Source organism: Grampus griseus (genome assembly GCF_964374135.1).
Source record: "Grampus griseus genome assembly, chromosome: 3".
Lineage (NCBI taxonomy): Eukaryota > Metazoa > Chordata > Mammalia > Artiodactyla > Delphinidae > Grampus > Grampus griseus.
In genome coordinates this window covers 25,582,009-25,601,212 of record NC_139019.1, presented here as the reverse complement: position 1 = coordinate 25,601,212, position 19,204 = coordinate 25,582,009, and the positions used below count along the sequence as shown (strand labels likewise).

Here is a 19,204-nt window from a genome sequence, read left to right as displayed (position 1 = left end):
TATATTCTTATAACGTATAATCCCTTATCCCATTAGCATGTGAAATGTACAGAGCAGTCAGCTGACCTTGAGTCAATGCAATGTACTATGAGACCAGGCCAGTGAAATCGAGCATGTTCCAAACCTGCACTAAGAGAACAGGGGAAAGGATTACTCCCCATCCTCTCCTCCAGCACGGTGCCTGTTGGGCTGACATGGTTAACTGGATGCGCTAAAAAATAAACATTTGCCTCTCAGAAGCTCATAAAAGTGTACTAGAAAAAAAGTCTCTAACATTGGATCCGCACGGACTGCAGCCATTAACTTTTGGAACGGGTAGAACAGAGAACCCTTCACGGAGCGGTGGATAAATAGAAAGAAAGAGCCACTTCACATGTTTCAGTGTCGTACTGGAAAATGAAAAAGGCAACATATTAGGAGTCCTTGTCACTGTCCACCCCTCCGTACATATCTGCGAGCTTTTTGAACCGAGGCCCCCAGTCACTAAGGTATTCGTAGTCCTGGTCTCCATCCGTGGTCACCGACTCCAGCGAGCTCAGGGAATCGGCCACCGAACCGGTACCCTCGTAGGCGAAGGTGGCCAAGGAGTCGTAGGGCGGGGCAGTGGGGTCCGTGTCATTTTCCTTTAACCTTTGGTTAATGAAATCTCGGACGTCGGTGTTATCACAAGCTGCTGGAGTCCGTCGGGGTAGAAAAAGGGCTTCGGGCACAATGTCCCTGCGTAATTTGCTGTCCTCTATGGCTTCGGGATTCCTCAGGGTGCCGATATCAAAGGCCTGGGTGTCCTCCTCTCCCCCACCTTCGTCGTTGTAACTGACAATGTTGTCTCTGATGTCCTCTTTGGAAATGATCAAAGGTTCTTTTTTCCGCTGTCGCCTGAGAGCCGCAAACAACACCACTGTCACTGGAAGCAGAAACAAAACAGCGAGGGAAGGGAAAGTTAATTTGCCGACCAATTAACATCAGGAAGAAACACTGCTCCAAAGTGAAGTTTTCAAAGTTTTCGAGGAAACTACTCGAGACTCAACTTTTGCTTCCTTAAGGTTGCACGTGCCTCCACGCATGATCAAACCATGACCCTCTCCCACCCCCAAATCGAGTAACTATTTGAAAGAAAGTTAGGATTTAAGTAGAGGATAGAACACCTTCATGTTTTGTCAGTAGTTCCTTCTTGCTTTGAAATGGCAGACTAGTTTCAAGGTAAGGGAAAAAAAAATAATGATAAAAAAGAGCTCAAACACAGTGAGAGCACTGCAATAAGAGTGAAAATTATGCTGAACACCTGAAATGCTCTGAAACTGTTTATAAGTACAAGGCTGGCACCTTCGGGGATGTGTTGAAGGGTTTGCATAACTCCACTTCTAAAATAACTTTTGCACTGATGCCTTCTTTGTTTTTCCCGAGAAAAGTATAAAGTTAGTTTAAAACCCAAAGTAGAGACGTGGATGTTTGGATACCTTTCTTACATATAAGGACAGGTAATACCTGCAGAGACCCAGATACTATTCAGAAAGCCGTTTTGGACTTCAAGATCAGCCAGTTTGAAGGGGGCAGGTAATAGTGCACATGCCAGATTATCTGTATTTAGGCTAAACAAAACAAACACATTTGAGTGGGAACTTAAAAAATCTCTCAGAGTTTCATGTTCTGTAAGTCTGTTGCCCGGAATGTTTGTTCTTTTGATTTTTCCTAATTCGGATTAGAGGCAAAGCAAGAGCTGTGTTTAAATAGCTCCTGACGTGGGCTTCCCTGGTGGCGCAGTGGTTTAGAGTCCGCCTGCCGATGCAGGGGACACGGGTTCGTGCCCCGGTGCGGGAAGATCCCACATGCCGCGGAGCGGCTGGGCCCGTGAGCCATGGCCGCTGAGCCTGCGCGTCTGGAGCCTGTGCTCCGCAACGGGAGAGGCCACAACAGTGAGAGGCCCGTGTACCGCAAAAAAAACAAAAACAAAAACAAATAGCTCCTGACGTTTCTTCATAGCTGGTTGGGTAGAAAACAGCTGGCTACCTGTAAAGAGACACATCCATGAATGAACACATAGATGGGAAAGTGACAACATACTGACAGCTTGGAGAGAAAACAGCCATCCAGGGCAGAAAATGCATTGTTAACCTGGGGTTGTCCATGGGAGATTAGTACCAGTAACACCTCTTTACTCTCTCATCCATAACATGGTCCAGTTTTTATGAGCCGTGCAAATTGAATTATCACAATAAAAATTGCAGAATAATGGCTTTTGGTGGATGTGTATATCTATCTCTATATTAATGGATATAGGCACACCCAGGTGTCTATATATTTAACATTTCAGATGTTAATAGTATTAATAATTGGTGATCTATCGAGATAGTTCTATGTGCCAAGCACTGTGCTAAGTGCTTTACATACCGAATCGAATTTAATTATCATAATAGTCTTACAAAGTAGGTACCATCATTATAACTCTATTTTACATAAGAGGAAATTGAGGTTTAGAGATGTCACGTGTACAAACAATTGAAATCTAGGTCAGTCAGACTAAAAAGCCTGTACTCTTAATTACCCTGCTTTGAAGCATGTTTGGATTGTAGACTATTTCTAAAGGATATGCAATTTTGCTGTTTTCAAGCATGCGGTTGTGTAACGGTACACATTCTCTTTTGCTGCCAGAGAGTATCCTGATGCCTCATTTATCCCTTTCATTCAGGGTATTTATTTACTTGTTCATTCAATAAATATTTATTTAGTGCCAACTCTGTGCCAGGTATAGTTCTAAGCATTATCAATAAAAAAAAAAAAAAAAGATCAAGAGCCTGTCTGAAAAAGGGAGGCAGGAGTGGTGGTGATGGGGTGGCGGATAGAGACAGAAAAAAACAATGTATGTAATAAATAAGGAAGTTATTATAAGGTGATAACTGCAATGGAAACAAGAAAAAGTAGGGCAGAGTAAGGAGGATGGGAAGGACTTCCGTGGACGTTTGAGGGGCTGTATATATTTTCTGGGGGGGAGACTGCATCATTGAGGAAGTAACATCTGAGCAAAGAGATGAGGAGTTATGTAAGGAACTATCTGGAGAAAAGGACAGAGCTAGGAGGAAGGCCACGGGGTGGGGGTGTGCCTGCAGCGTGTGAGGTGCCGGGGAGACGAGCGGAGTAGGAAGGGCCATGTCAAGTGGGGCTGTGTGTTCTTTGTACGCCTTCACTTTACCCGGGGGTCCAGGTGGGTGGAAAATTGCACGGCTTTGGGTGGAGGGATGCTCTTAATCTACCTTTTATGCTGGTTTCCAGTGTGATGCGGATTTGCAAAACAGAGGGTTGTAAATAAGGACAGCCTTTGGGATAGAGAATAGAATCAAGCTAACTGTCGCTCAAAGAAATAAATTCTGATGGACACAGGTTCATTCCAACGTTTAAGGCAAGATAGCAGGCATTTATCACTTCCTGATTTTTCCGCAGCTTAAGGTGCCTATATCTTGTCTTTTACTCCTGTGCACACCTGAAAGTGCAATTGTCTAGAAGACAGAGGGCACATTCAGTAATTTAAAGGCATTTGTGCACTGCCTAATTCTCCTACTGTTACAACTGCCTATATCTTTTCTTATTGGCCCAATGCACATCTGAACAGAATTTCTTGAGGGTGTAACTGTCTAAAAGGAAGATCTTTTTCAAAGCTAATTTTTATAAACCGAAAATGTGAGTTCTAAGCACATGGAACAAAAACACTCTGAGAAAGTAAAATGCTGCCTTCTCTGTAACTGAGCCCTTCCCTTTTCTCTACCCCCTTGAGTCCAGAGGACAGCAGTGAGATATTTGGGGCCAGCGTGCTTGGACAAATTTGTGTTCAAATCCCATCATAAAACTGGAAGGTAGCAAGGCATGTGAGATCAGCAGATCTAGGTTCACTTAAACGATCCGACCTTTCTAAGTCAGTTTCCTTCTCTGTAAAAGAGAAGCGATAACACAGTGCCCAGTGTGAAAGTTATTATGCCAACTCTAAAGCACCAAAGAAGCACGAGATGTAGTAGTTGTTTTTACTGTTGCTTTATTGACAAAAACAACAGATGCCACATGATCCACTTTCTTGACGGCAGATTTCCTCCTATATCAATGTGGCTTTCCTTCTCTTACCAACTCTCAGGTTTGCGGCCACTTTCTTCAATGGTCTCATTTTTAGTTCGAGCTCTCTTTCAGCCTGAAAGTTACACTGCATTCTATAAGTTCATGGAGAAAATAGAGTACAGTGTGGAAGCACCAGGGGTCGGCAGGGTAAAGACCTGCGTTTGGAACTTAGCTCTACCACCTGTTAGCTGTGTAACTTGGCTTCACACCCTGGGGCCTCTGTTTTCATATGTAAGATGCAGATAAATATAGACTAGATGGTTCTGAGGATTAAGTGAGAAAGACATTTGTAAAGCATCTTGCCCAGTGTCTAGCCCATGCTGTGAGCCTAGTAAAGATTAGCTCCCATTTTTCTCCTTTTTAATTAGGTACAGAATTCCAAAGAGACTAGACAAGATGTGGGAAACACTGAGGCAGATTAGAAGTAATGAGGAGACAGTGAAGTCACTGGAGGGAAAAGATGAAAAGAGAGGACATAGGGAGCTGGTTAGAAGGAAACTAAGGGGGAGGACAAAGTGGGTAGATGATGAGGGAAGGGAAGCATGACCTCTATGAGATGAAGGCTGGCTCTTCCTCCATAGACCATGAGTCCATGGAATTCTACCTGAGTATGGCATGCCAGTCTAGCCCTTCTAAAAATAACCTCTTTTTTTTTTTTTTTTTTTTTTTTTTGCGGTACGCGGGCCTGTCACTGTTGTGGCCTCTCCCGCCGGGGAGCACAGGCTCCGGACGCACAGGCTCAGCGGCCGTGGCTCACGGGCCTAGCCACTCCGCGGCATGTGGGATCTTCCCGGACCGGGGCACGAACCCGTGTCCCCTGCATCGGCAGGCGGACTCTCAACCACTGCGCCACCAGGGAAGCCCATATAACCTCTTTTTTTAATCAAAAAGAATATTCATATCTTTCTCTTGGAAAACAGTTTTTACAGACTCACACCATTAGAACACTGATTTGTCTTTGCATACTGTCAGTTTTTATTTACCCTCATATCTTAAAATACTTCCCCCAAATCTTAGCTGACAAAGAGAATCACAGTTCTTTAGCCGAGTTTCAAGACTCTGTTATAATTAGCAGAGTTGATCTGGAACGTGAAACTCTTGAACAGGGATCCCTAGGCTTTCTCTTCTTGGAGAAATGGAGGTTTTCCTTTCCGCTTTTCGAAGTCACTATATTGTCATTTTTTAAAAAGGAGTTTTTCTCCTTCTGTGAAATCCAGGTTAACTCTGGCTTATTTTTCCCCCCATGGTGTAGGCAAGCTTCTCAAATCTTAACTTTTTTTTTGAAGGGCTGCATTAACTAGCATTTGATTTCTTAGTTCACAACAGTCAAGGGACTTTGGAGCATTTTGAGCTCAACTTGTGCACTTAATTAGTTGGTTGGGGGTAAAAATTTCCTTTGATTCACCATTAGATCTTGATTTTCACTATTCATTCATTTCTTTTAGGTCAAAGATTTATTTCCTGAGTCACAAACATTATTTATTATTGAGAGTCTGAGAAATAATAGACATTGTGTATGTGGCAATCAGAGAGCAATGCTAAGAAGGTAGTTATTTAAGTGGGTGGATCCAAATAAGTTTTCTGAGATAAAGAAAATTTCACCACGATTTATTCTCCTGTATGGGAAAAAAAAAAGTCATCACATTTCTCTTTCCACTTTCCCATTGATCTTTAAACTTTACCTTTGTAGAAATGGCCTTCATTACATACCCCATGTCCAATGACTTTTGTTCTTTGAAAATTTAACGTTTGCCAGGTTAAATATTAAACAACAAATGAAATGGAAAGGGCATATTTATATTGCCCTCAAATCCCCCTGTGGTTCATTCCCAGTCTGATAGAAAAGAGATTCTTTTGGTGGAATGACTCCCTGGGTAGGGAAAGACATGGGCAAGTTTCACAGCTGTTCATTCTCCAAAGCCATTTTCAAGCAAAAACTAGTTCATGGGTGAACCACATAAGATTCTCAGCACATAACTCTCCTCACCTAGATCGGGCTGTATGCCTTAATGGGGGAGGCGGATAAATCTAGAGAGCCACAGTAACAGTGTGTGCCCCTCAGCACGGGGAGATAGGATGCAGGGAGAAGCAGTTTACCTAGTAGGGTCACGATGCACAGCAGGATGGCAACCAGAGCCCCCGTGCTCAGTCCCGTGGGGTGGACGAGGGCCTCCGCGTGGCAGGACTGCATGTTCCCTTGGTGGTCACACGCACAGACCCGGACAGTCACTGTCCCAGTGCTGCTTTGGACTGGGTAGTCATTGTCTGATATGACCACAGGCAGGAGATAGGTGCTCATCTCGTGTCTATTGTAGCCATTTTTCCGAGTTAAGATTCCCGCTGTGTTGTCTGGAACCGGAAAGCAAAGTGGTGAATGGAAGTGGAAACCATGTTATATATTGGATCAATTGTGATGGGAGTAGACAGATAATAGATGCAGATATAGATATATAGACAGACAAGGCAACTTGGGCTCATTTACCTTTGTTGTCTTGAATGGTAAAGTTTGAGCCACTGGCTGCTTCTGGGGCCAAAGAGAACGAGAATTGGTGCCCGCTGTAAGGGTCATCCTTGTCAACGGCTCGTAGGGTCTGAATCAACTAAAATTGAAACCATAAAGCTGCCATCAAGTCTTGCTGACTCAACAGTGTTTCTTACAGTTTTGCAGTAAATGGCTTGATCAAATGATTTCTAATTTTACTTTTAAAATGATAGCCTCTAGAAAATTTACAATGAATCCACTGTATGCAAAGAACTAATAGGCTGGAAGTAGAGCCAGGGACAGTACTTTGTTGTGGAGCTGTCCTGCGCACTGTAGCATTTTTAGCAGCAAGCCTGGTCTCCTCCCTTCAATCCAGCAGTACCCTCTTCCTTGTCACAATCGGAAATGTCCCCAGACATTGCCAAATGTCCCCTGGGGGGCAGTATCACCTGGGTTGAGAAACATGGCCCTAGAGTGATACCAAGCTATAAAATATCACAATGATCTATGACAATATTGCAGCTTAAGTAAATGGAGGCACTCTTTGGACAGCCTGCTTAGAAATTCAATCTTGGCATATACATAAGCCGTCAAGCTGCAAAAAAAAGCTAATTTGAATATAAAACACATAACTTCAGCTTCTCATTTTAACATACATTTTAACAGTGCACTTCTATTTTGACAAACTGTAACATAGTTTTTATATCACTGTCAGAAAAGACCGATTTCAGGTGGGGACAAATGTGTAAAACAGTAAAACATTCATGAATTTGTACTGCTTGTACAGATGGGCAATGTAAGTAAGTGAAACTATGAATTATAGGCAATTGTAAAATATGTTCTAACTTTTACTTTCCAGTATATATGGTAATTAAAAGTATCTGCTCACCAGTAAAGATTTTTCCAATAAAGCTCTGACTAATCTGTTTTATGTCAAAACTTAAGACTGATTTGGGATCAGTGTCAGTCTTTGAGACTGATGAACTTCCTGTTCTTAAAAACTGTTTGTTCTCTTATGCAAGTTAAACATTCATCGTGGTTCTTATTTATAGTAATAATTTTGTTGGCATTTGTCTCATAGATAATTCAAAACTTGCCCTCAGCTCTGTGTATCATCTGAATTATTAGAAGATCTAAATTAATCTGAGCTAATTAATTTACTTTCTTTTGAAACTCACCTGATCTGCTTTTGCTTTTTCACAGACAAAGGTTTCATAGAATTCAGCAAATTCTGGAGGGTTGTCATTGACATCTAGAACTTTAATATACAGCGGTACTCGGCTGCTTTGCTTTGGATTATCTGCAAAATGCCAAAAAGAAAGGAATAGGCATTTATATGTTGATGGCCAGCCCCTTTAGATGATGGTTACTCACTCCTTTCTCATTCATACATAGATTCCCCAAGGCTCCTGTGAGTACCACAGTGAATTATGTATCATCATAGTCACAAAAAAGTAGAATTAGATTGTTTGGTACTTCTGGAGTTGGATACACCTGACGGAAATATCTAGGAGACAAAGCTACTTCTATTGGTACAGTGCAACTGTATAACAAACCCCAGAGTAACACAAAATAAAGAAAAGCTCTCCAGGAAAGGAATTTTAGAAGCATATTTTAAAGGAGGCCAAGGAAGTAGGCAGATGGGAAAAATGTGGGCAGAAGGAAAAAGGATGGGATAATAATGATTGTTAATGGTCTTAGTTTTTTAGTTTGAGAGCTAGACATTGTGCTGAGCACTTTGTTATATTTTATTTAATCCTTATAAACTTCTGAGATAAATATAATTATTGCCCCCATACTATAGATGAGGAAACACATCATATTATAGATGAGACACAGAGAAGTTAGGTAACTTGTCCATATTCACAGAGATAGTAAGGACTGGAGCCTAGACTCAAACTTGGGTCTGTCTGACTCCAAAGCCTAGGCTGCTCATCTAGGATAATGATAGAGCAGAATCAGTGTTTGAAGACCTGAGATAAATGAAGTATTTTGGCTGTCATCTCTGATAATCTCCTGGGTAGTATGGAAGGCAGATTCCTGTTCTAAGAATCAGGAGCTGGAGTCTCTTACCTCAGGTCTCTTCACTCACTTCACTCATGTCTATTTGTTTGTTCACTTCATAAATATTTAATGAGCATCTAATATCTAAGTAGTGCCAGCCACTGTTTGGGGTACATAACAAAGATCCTGCTTCCTGGAGCATTGTTCTTATGGGGGTAGGCGAACTGTAAACACATAAATATATAATGTGCCAGATGGCAAATGCTATGGAGAAATTAAACAGGCAAAAGGGACTGGAGAGAGATGGAGGTGCTGCTTTGTATGGGATGACCAGGATTGACTTCTCTGATGAGATGCCATTTGCATAGAGTTATGAATGAAGAGAAGGATTAAGCCATGTGAATATTTCCGGCTCTCGAGGTAGAGGAAATGGCAGGTGCAATGGCCCTGGAGTGGGAGAGTGTTGGTTTAATACAAGCTCTTGGCTCTTGGCATCAAAGGTAGTTAAGAAGTTTAGACAATAAGATTCTTAGGTTCCTTTGCATCTAAAATTTTGCTCACATTATTCTTCCCAAGTTAGAACTGCAGAAGATGAAGTTTTAAAAGATCTTTATCACTAGTACTTTCAGAGATATCATAGAAACATTAAATCTTAAAAACAGAAATTTTTAGGTACAAAGTTTAAAATACACATGAGATGACTACTTCAGTAAAAAATAAAATTTCATGATGTTATAAAAAATGATCTTTTCAGTGGGAAATAATTTTGTAATTTTAAAGCTTGAAGTATTCTCAGTCATTGGTATCCACATTAGTCCACATAAATTCTGAAAATCAGATTCCTACCTAACAAATTTATAATGAGGAGTTCTTATCACTATCAGAAAGCAATGCTTCATTTTGTCCACGTTGGTTGTTATTCTAGTCAACATCTTTCAGTCACTTCAAATCTCATGAGTTATGTTGACAAAGAATATTACTGTATTATACCATTTGATATGGAGTATTTCACACTAGATACCCCACTGAGCTAAAAATGTTTGAACTTTAAAAATCAAAAACAAAAACTAAAAAATGAGCTATAATTTAGAAGCCTATTTTCAAACATTTCAATGTTATTTTAAAGATCCTTTTTCTTTCATCTACTTAGGTCTATACATTGTGTTTACATTATACAGTTTTCACTGTATATAACCGTTTTATTTGAAGTATTCCTTTGGCCCTATTTTTCTCTGCCTTAAATTTCACGGGGACTGCCATAAAATTCATTCTAAACATTGTGTTGATTAGTATTGGTGATTAGTAGTAGTCACTTTGGTGTACCATGAAAAAGTTACAATTTATATCTCTTAATTCTGTAACAGTTTTGAAATAGACATTCTACAGAAAGCTAAAGGATGACTATCCAGAAGATTTCTAAACAGTGACTACATTTTAGAATATACTTGATCTCCACCCCCTCCTCCCGGCCACACACACACAACGTCTGTGAGCCCATTTCTTTTAGCTGCTTCTGTAATGTTCTGATTTATAAGCTTTTTGGAATCAAATCCAACATGTACCAATTCAACCTAGGTTGACAGATGCATTCCTGTTTTATTGTTCCCAAACTGCAGAACTTCCACAGTTGCTTCTGCCTTTAGGAACGAACCAACATGTGTCTAGAAGAAACATTAGTGCAAATCATTGCAGAGCTCTTTCCCTCAATAAGTATCGAGTGGGATCATCAATACATGGTGACGAGTTTCAGCCGCATTTCACTAGCCCTTGTGGAGATGCTCTCTCTGTCAATCAGGGACAGCAGTGGTAAAAGGGTGGACTTACTGATCTCTGTTGCTATCACTGTAATGTTGTGCCACAGCAATGTTTCTCGGTCAAGAAGTTTCGATGTAAAAATTGAACCATTTCCAGAATCGATGTTGAATATTCTGTCCATATCTGTGTGTCGATCAACAGAATACCTGATAATGCAGAGCAGAATTTAGAAAGGTTTTCTTTGATTTGCTATTCTCGCATCCTAAAACTATTCCCAGAAAATCTGTTACGTGAATTTTTTTCTACCTGTAGCACGTATTTGAATATCGGTAACTTAATATTAAGCAAAATATTCTGATAAATTATTTCTTTACAATTGAGATCTTAATAGTACACCCACTAGACAAGTTGCATGATTCTGAGTATCATTACTAAAGTTTCATTTAAAAAAATGTAATTTAGATCAAGTTTATATAGTAATTGTTACATTTTAACTTAAGTTTTTAGACATTTGGTTAGGACTTTAATGTGTGTGTGTGTGTGTGTGTGTGCATAAGTAGCGTTATTGGCTACTTTTCTATTATCCATTTTATTTAAAAAATCGTTATGTTGAAAAAGCAAAAGATGGTTAATGTGGCTGAGGTTAGTGAATCTGGAGAGGGAAATAGCAGATGAGCTTGCGGAGAGATCCACAGTCGGGACTGCAGAAGGATGGGCTGGCTGTGGGGAGCAGCTGGAGTTTATTTGAACTGGATGTGGATCTTCCAATGGATTTTAAGCAGAGGGGTGTCACCATCTAACTCATGCTTAACAAAGATCACTGGCTGAATTGTGGAGAACGGTTGGACGGTGCTGTCACAAATGATAGGAGTGAAGAACAGGATTTGGGGAAGATCATAAGTTCCAGTTTTGATATGTTGAGGCTGAGGTGCCTGAGGAACGTTCAGGAAGCTCAAGATAAACATCCAGACTGACAACCTAGATTTCCTATTCAACACTCTAGGAAGAGAACGGGAAAAATGCAAAGAATGGACTTGCTTAAAGGATGAACGGGAGAATGGAGACCCACAGGGACTAGAACAGTGCCCAGAGTAGAGTAGGAATTTGATAAATCTTTAAAAAGGAGAGTTTGGAGAATTCAAAGAAAACCAAGAGGTGCTTTAGAAACCAAAACAGGACAAAGTCTTCAACGCTGGAATTGATGAAAGACTAGTAGATTTTGAGAAACGTTATCTTCTTTATAAATTTATTACTAGTGTCTGGATAGTCATATGTAAGGGGAAAATATGTATACGCCGTTTTATGGGGGGAGCATTAAAGAGAAAACTCAGAAGAAAGTTGATATGCGAAGGCCATTATGAACAAAAAATTGCCTATTTCAGCTGAATTCTCAAAATGTACATCATGATAGGAGATTTTAAAATGTCAACTCAGTAGAAATATATTTTAAGTAAATGTCCTACCTAGTCATACACATGTGGAAGTATTATGAATGCTTTTTAAAAAAACTCTTGTTACTAACTTGCAAATAGTGTATCATGTTCCAAGATTCTATTTCAATTAATTATTTTGTTTTAAAGTACTACTAGTGAATTATAATAAACAATGTTATCTTAATAAAATCTATTTTTGTCATCTAGCAGGTGTCTAAAAAATGTATATTCCATTATTGTAGGCTATTTAAACTTGATTTTAAAGAGAATTAATGAAGTTCACAATGGATACATATATGTCAAGATGGAATTTTAGTTTCAGTTTACATAAATCTAGTGTTTTATTATCAAAAGGTTTCAAACAGATGAAATAGCTACTGTTTTGCCATTTATGTCATGAATCAACATTTATTAAGAATTTAGGGGCTTCCCTGGTGGTGCAGTGGTTGAGAGTCTGCCTGCCGATGCAGGGGACACGGGTTCGTACCCCGGTCTGGGAAGATCCCACATGCCGCGGAGCGGCTGGGCCCGTGAGCCATGGCCGCTGAGCCTGCGCGTCCGGAGCCTGTGCTCCGCAGCGGGAGAGGCCACGACAGTGAGAGGCTCGCGTACCGCAAAAAAAAAAAAAAAAAAAAAAAAAAAGCCAATTGCATTGAACTTGCTTGATCACCTTTCTTCATTTTTGAGAATGATAAATATTTATAGGACATAATTACCAAAAAGGAAATCTCAGTATTCATAGCCTTTGTAAGGAATTTAATAATTTTCTACAAATATATTTTTTTCTTTCATGAAAAATGTCAAGTTTAAGACATGATGCTTATTGCCTTTATAAGCTGTTAACAATTATACACAGCAGTAATCTTTTCTTGCTCTTTGCCTCTTTTCTTCCTGCTATAGTTTTAAGTTTTACAAGTAATCGTATTTTCCAATCAAGCCTTGAAATAAAGGGTAAGGGGTGAGGAATTTTTACTTGAAGGTGGCTTTTGATTTTAAAGAGAGAGGACTGTTTAGGAAATACCATAATTGTGTATTATTTTCTTTCCTTAATTGGGGCTTTAAAAATTAATAGAAAACCTAAAATGTCTACATTGTTTAGGAAAGATATCTCATTTGAGGCACACAAGGCCTCATTTGTTTGTTGTTTTTCTTTCCAAAGTAATTTCTATTTATATCCAGAAATTTACTGTCCAGTCACATTAATAACTGATAAGGAAAAAGGTAACCAATCTCATCATGATTATAGCAGATCATTCTGCTAGGTACCTCGTTTTATTCCCTAGAACTTTACTGTATTCTGTGATTCAATAATTTGTCTTCTCATGTATCCTGAAGGGAGATTTGTGGGTCAGGAAAAGAAAATGTGTTTGCATGTAAATTTTTCATAAGAAGTATTCAGAGTGACATTTTATAAGACTTCCATGGAAATCAAAGGACATTTGTGATATGAAGTTGTTGGAAGAAAAGTATTTTATGTAATTAAAGAATTAAAGATTTGTGCTTACATAATGATAAATCATTGTTTGGGGGAAGAATTCTCCAGTATTAATTGTGCACCTAACATTGTGTCTAGCACTTACTTGTGCAATATTTATGTCTTGCATAACCAAAAACTATGTGTGGTTGTAATTTCCGAATATAAGAATCAGTTTATCCTATAAAAAACCCCACTGGAATATGCATCTATATACCAATATATCTATGTGTATTTTTATCCTTAAAGCTATATCTATATATGAAATCCATATGTACCAAGGGAAGGCTGGCAGAAAAAACTTTAAAATTAGCTGACAGCCAGCCTAATCTGACAAGCTAACTACTTCCTATAATAAAACATAATATAATTGCAATGGGTAAAAGTGGTATTTGGTATAAAAAGTAAAACAGACATAAAAATGAAGCCTACATTCCCAGAAGACATTATCTCTTTCAGTTAAAAGCATGTTGACTGATCAAAGAGGTAACCGAAGCTCATATTTATAAACTTCCAGCATTAGCACTTTTAAATTGGTCTTGATGTTGACCTGCTAAGATTTTTGTCTTATGCAGTAGAACGAACTCAGCACGTTGGGAAAGTACTTAAGGTTATTTGTGCTGTAGGAGCAGAGGCCGTCATTCATTTTCCTTATTAATAATGTTAAATGTATACGGAGGAACACTTGACCCATGGGGCTCTCATGTGGCTGCTTTGGGTTGCCCATCATCCAATTTAAGGAGCCTACAGGTATTCCAGTAGAATGATAAGACAACAGAGTCTGTTTTCCCAAAGATTTAAAATTATTCCCTGAAAATAAGCCAGGCATTTTTGAGTCTTAGATGTGGGACTTGCCATGAGGTTTCATTTGAACTCAATGGCTAAAAAGTTGAACTCAAGGGCTCAATGGCTAAAAAGTTGGAAAACGACTGCCTTAGAGCCTCAAACTCTTTCATGTGCAATAGTATTCTTCATGCAGCAGCCAATGTGGTCCTCTTAGAGAGTAGTTTTGGATTAGTTAACTTTTCTACCCAAAGCTCTCCAGTGGCTTCTTACCTCAATCAGAAAAAAATCCAGTGGTTACCAGCGCCTACAAACCCCAGTAGGCCCTGCTTCACTCACCACCTACCAAACCTCCCTGTCGCCTCATACCGTGCCACTCCCAGCCTGCATCCCTCTCTCAGCTGCGGAGGCCTCTCCTCCTACCTGCCAAGCAAGCTCTGATATCAGACCTTACCCTTGCTTTCCCCTCTTGTTGGCATGTTCCTCCCCCAAAGAGCAGTGTGGTTCATCCCTTCATTTCATTCAAATCTTTACTCAGATGATTTCCAACAAGGCCAAGCCTGACCACACTATCTAAAATAGTACCCCAGATACCCTTTGTTTTCTATACTCTGTCTTATTTTACTGCTTACACTTTAGTTTCACCTGACATAGCATATATTTATCATTTGCTTATTTCTTTCTTCCCCAATTAGAATGTAAGCTCCATGAGATCAGGACTTGGTACTGTTCTCTGTCATATCTCTAGTGCCTAGAACATGCCTGGCACACGGCAAGTGCCCTGATCAGAATAGATCTGTAGACTCACGGGTACAGCTTCTCAGTCTGCTTACTTTCTTCAGGAGGAATAATTTACACAATACTATTCTGGTTTAGCACTTTTTTCATCTAGTCAACTAAGCTACTGGTAAAGGCTCAAAGTTGTTGACTCCAGTGCTTTCATGATAAGATTCTAGAATGCTTAAGCAGTGGTGGTCTCAAAGGGCAATGAGGCTTTCTTACAACATGATTTACAACGAAGGTGTAAGGAAAGTACAGGGAAAATAGAGCTTGCTTACGTAGTATATATTTGGATTCAGCTCTATTAATTTAATTTCCCCAGGATTTCACAGACGTATATCATGAAACAGTGCTTGTTTTTATCCGTGTCTGCAACAGAAAAAAATTACGCATCCAAATGGAGCATAATTCTGCCTGTAAGTGTTACATGGTGGGTTCTTCCACGCTTGAAAAACTGACTTTCAAGCACAGCGCCTTGTTTGTTAAAAATGCTTTCTCCATTCCATACCAATCTCTGACAAATCTAAGACCTAAAAAAAAAAAAAAAAAAATCCAGACCATTCAGCTGCATTACCTTGTACCACTTCCATGTAAGCAGTAACCTCCTTATAGGTCATTTTATGTTTTTTCACCCCCAATTTTGAGTTTTTTAGGTTTACATCGTTGCTAAAATAATATTTTATGATGAGCAAGGAGGGCAGAGTTAGTAAAGGTACTTTAAAGTAGTTTTTCAGGAAGACAAAACTAATTGGAAAAACAGGATTCCTCTTTTCCAACTTACAAGTGAATATTTGAATATAAGTCAACAAACTAATGGAAGAGACATGTCACAGAAGTGTGCTTACTTGACAGGATTTCGGGCAGCATCTGGATCTTGGGCTGTGACTGAGCCTATTGTCGTATTTATCTGAGCATCTTCTCTTATTTGTAGGATGTAGGCCAGTTTGCTGAAGACAGGGGGCTCGTCTACATCTTCCACCATAATTTTAACTGTGGCTGAATCTTTGAATGGACCCAGGTAGAGAAAGCGGGGTTCAATGTGAGGGTTGGAGGCTTCCACTTTGAGGCTGTACACTTTCTTCTTTTCAAAGTCCAAGAGCTTGCGGGGGGTGCGGGGAGGAAGAAGTGACATATTTAAAGCAGCCAAGACACAGAAAGCCAAGGCATGAGCCATTTTTAGTGCAAATCACTGATAAATGAAAGTGATCATATTGCTTTGAGACATCACTACACAGCGTGATACTGGATAAAGACATTGGAATTCAGATACCACACAATCCTGATGGAAGTGTGGGCTGAAATCACGCACCACGGGTGCAAGTTATGATGGGCAAGAGAGGGAACCTAGAAGCAGGAGGGAACCTAGAACAGGCCCCCTTTAAAAAAAATCCTTATATTTGACTACAGGGAGCCTCGCCAGGGGCAGGTTGGCAAATATGTAGTAGATCCTTCTGTGTCAGATGTTGTCACATTTGGCTGTAATTGAACAGCTAATGAGTGCTTAAAATTTGCCAAGGGACTTCCCCAGCAGTCCAGTGGTTAAGACTCTGTGCTTCCACTGCAGTGGGTGTGGGTTCGATCCCTGGTCAGGGAACTAAGATCCCACATGCTGCGTGGTACGGCCAAAAAAATTTTTTTTTAATTTAAAAAAATTGCCAATATCTGAGCCCCACCCTGGACCATTAAACCAGAATATCTGGGGTGGGGATGGCAATCTATACTTTTAAACACCTCCCCTAGTGATTCTCCTGTGCAGCCAGGATGGAGAACCACTGGTCTGCAGCATGATTCCCTGTTCTTCATTCAGATAAAATAGATTATAAATGGGTTTTTTTTTGGCGTGAATTGAGAAAATATTCCAAGTGATATCCTGATAAGGGCGTCTGGCTAATTACTTGCTGAAGAAAGTAATGATCATTGTTGTCAGAGGTCTTTAGGAGAAGTATCTCTGCTTCTGGAGACATAGTGAACCCAAATGCTTGTTGCTGACTTTTAGTTTTAGATGATAATATGACAAGGCTCACGAGAAACACAATTAATCAAGACGTTAGTGAATGTGATTTAGTCGGCTAGGCAAAATTTCAGTTTGAATCTGATAAGGCACTAAGAATATTAAAAAGGTTAATGCACACTAATGGGCGTCCTAATTATATTATAGTATAAAACATTGATCTGAATGTCACTTAAACATGTTTTATTGTGTTTCCAGATATTAAGGCATGTAATCCAAAGCTTAAGATGAAAATTTTTCTTCTTATTTACATCTACTTACGCGTATATTTACCAGCAAATACAACAATATGCGACAGGAGAGAGAAAATATTACACCATACATGATAAAAGTGAAATCTTTAAAAAAAGTAACCAAAACTAATATTATTTTCAGCTTTGAAGCACACAGTTTATTGGTTTTTAATTTTTGCCATATTTTAATATACTGCTCCGTGGTACCAAACAATTCTGCGGGTTAAATAGTGAATAAGTACATAGGGGAAAATAGGAATTTAGAATATAAAATCTTTATTATTGTGTTCCAAAAAGTAGCTAAAGAGCTTGCAGGAAATTTTGCTACTTTATTTTTGTGGTCTTTATATATCCTCTCTAATTCAAACCATCTTTATCACTGCTTGTATTATTCTCTTCCTTCAAAGCACGTAACGGAGTTTGTAGTTATACATGTTTCTTTGTTTATTTGCTTCCTTGTCCATGGGAGCAGTTCCCTGAGAGGAGAGACCATCCTGTTGAATGTACTATTGCACCTCCAGCATCTAGAACAGTGTCTGGAACTGTTTTTAAATTTATTCTTCACTTACATTATTTATTTCATGTATTTTTTGTATATCATTTGTTTATATTGTTTATTTACTTAGGAAGTTTTTAATAAAAATTTATTGAAAGTACGGAATTAATGAATGTATAAGATTATTGAGGACCCCTGAAAGCCAACCAAAGAACTCTCAATGTAATTAGACTAGGTCTTAAAAAGAAAATTAATAAAACAAGACTTGAGAGGAACGTTCATGTGAGATGTAATTGCCCCCAGTTACTTAGGGACCAGAGAAAAGTAAATGCCTTCATTTGTGTGGTATTTTAAAAAATGCATTACCTTTTTGACAGTTATAATCCCTTCCTGGGTTTCCTGATCGGTGATGACATCAAACATGTCCAGCCCCTCTCCCTCTGTAATGCTGTACTCAATTTCAGCATTTTCTCCCAGGTCGGCATCACTGGCTTTGATCCTGCCAATTGGTGTACCCGGCGGAGATGATTCAGGGGTTTTAAACTGGTATGTACCTATTAATCACCAGACAGAAATAAGTCAAACACAGACTAATTACACTCCATCATACTAAAAACAAAACCCATTTTCTAGCAGTTCATTCACACATTACCATGGATGCAGGCAGATTTGTGCTTTCCTTAAAATAATTAATGGTGCCCTAGTCTCCTTAACGTTTTTACTTTCATGATTGTTAAGAATATTTCTTCTATTTCATGACCTGTCTCGTGGCAAAGGGAAAACACTTTTCTTGTCCTGTAAGTAGGCTTCCAAGTTTTTGGTGTGATTGTGAGAAAGTCTGAACTGTGAAAGGAGGGCGCAGAAGGTTGCAAAGACCCCTGTTAATGTAATCTAGCAGAAAGAATAAAAAAGAATTTAACCTGAACTGTGACTTTAAGCCAATTACTAGGTGTTCTTTAAAAGAGCTCTTTCTGTCATTGCTAATAATAACTGAAGGTGAAAACAAATTACAGCACTTCCAGAATGTATCCAAGTAGAGATTCCTTCACTCCTACATGAAGCTGGTCTAGTTGCAGTTAGGGATATAGATAAATACATTGAGAAAAAATCTCTTAATTTTTTCTAATTTTGACTAATTTCTTCCTTTAAATTTTACTAGTGTTTTTTCTATGCATAGATTTCTCCCATTCTTGTATTTATATTACTAATTTAAAAGCTAGACATATACTTTTCTCATGTTGGAAAAGACATTGAAGGAGAGTACATGTGAGTTTCAATTAGATCTGTCAGGCCAGCATGTGCTTAGGAACAGACAAATAGTAAAAACAAAACTTATTCTATTCTCACCCATTACATTTTGCCAACTATTTACACAAATTGCTTTGGAAAAAAAAATTTATAGACTATGACACTACTAAAATATAGTCCTTCAACAATATTTAATCCACTAAGTATTGATTGAGCTCATCCTTGGTAAAATGATAAAACATGCCAAGTTTTTCTCTAGTGTATTCCACTTCCCTTTCCGGTGCCTCCAGCCCCTTTCTATATTCTCCGGTCCCTTGCCTCGGGACATTACGCAGTAATGATCACAGTCTATTTATTCAAGGAGAGAGCACAGAGGGGGAAGGTCCCGTGGTATGGGTAATCCTTCT

General features: G+C 39.2%; 1 protein-coding gene across 1 annotated transcript in view; it reads right to left on the bottom strand.

The window, feature by feature from the left end:
• Positions 1-413: 413 nt before the first annotated feature.
• LOC309820034 (cadherin-6) overlaps positions 414-19,204 on the bottom strand; it is a gene marked incomplete at both ends in the record, with an annotated part of 55,644 nt that continues 36,853 nt past the window's right edge. Inside the window, 7 exons of the mRNA XM_082650495.1 lie at positions 414-904; positions 6,196-6,447; positions 6,581-6,698; positions 7,759-7,880; positions 10,409-10,545; positions 15,655-15,908; positions 17,916-18,103. Coding sequence (XP_082506621.1) covers positions 414-904; positions 6,196-6,447; positions 6,581-6,698; positions 7,759-7,880; positions 10,409-10,545; positions 15,655-15,908; positions 17,916-18,103 — 1,562 coding nt within the window. The remainder of the gene's footprint in view (positions 905-6,195; positions 6,448-6,580; positions 6,699-7,758; positions 7,881-10,408; positions 10,546-15,654; positions 15,909-17,915; positions 18,104-19,204) is intronic.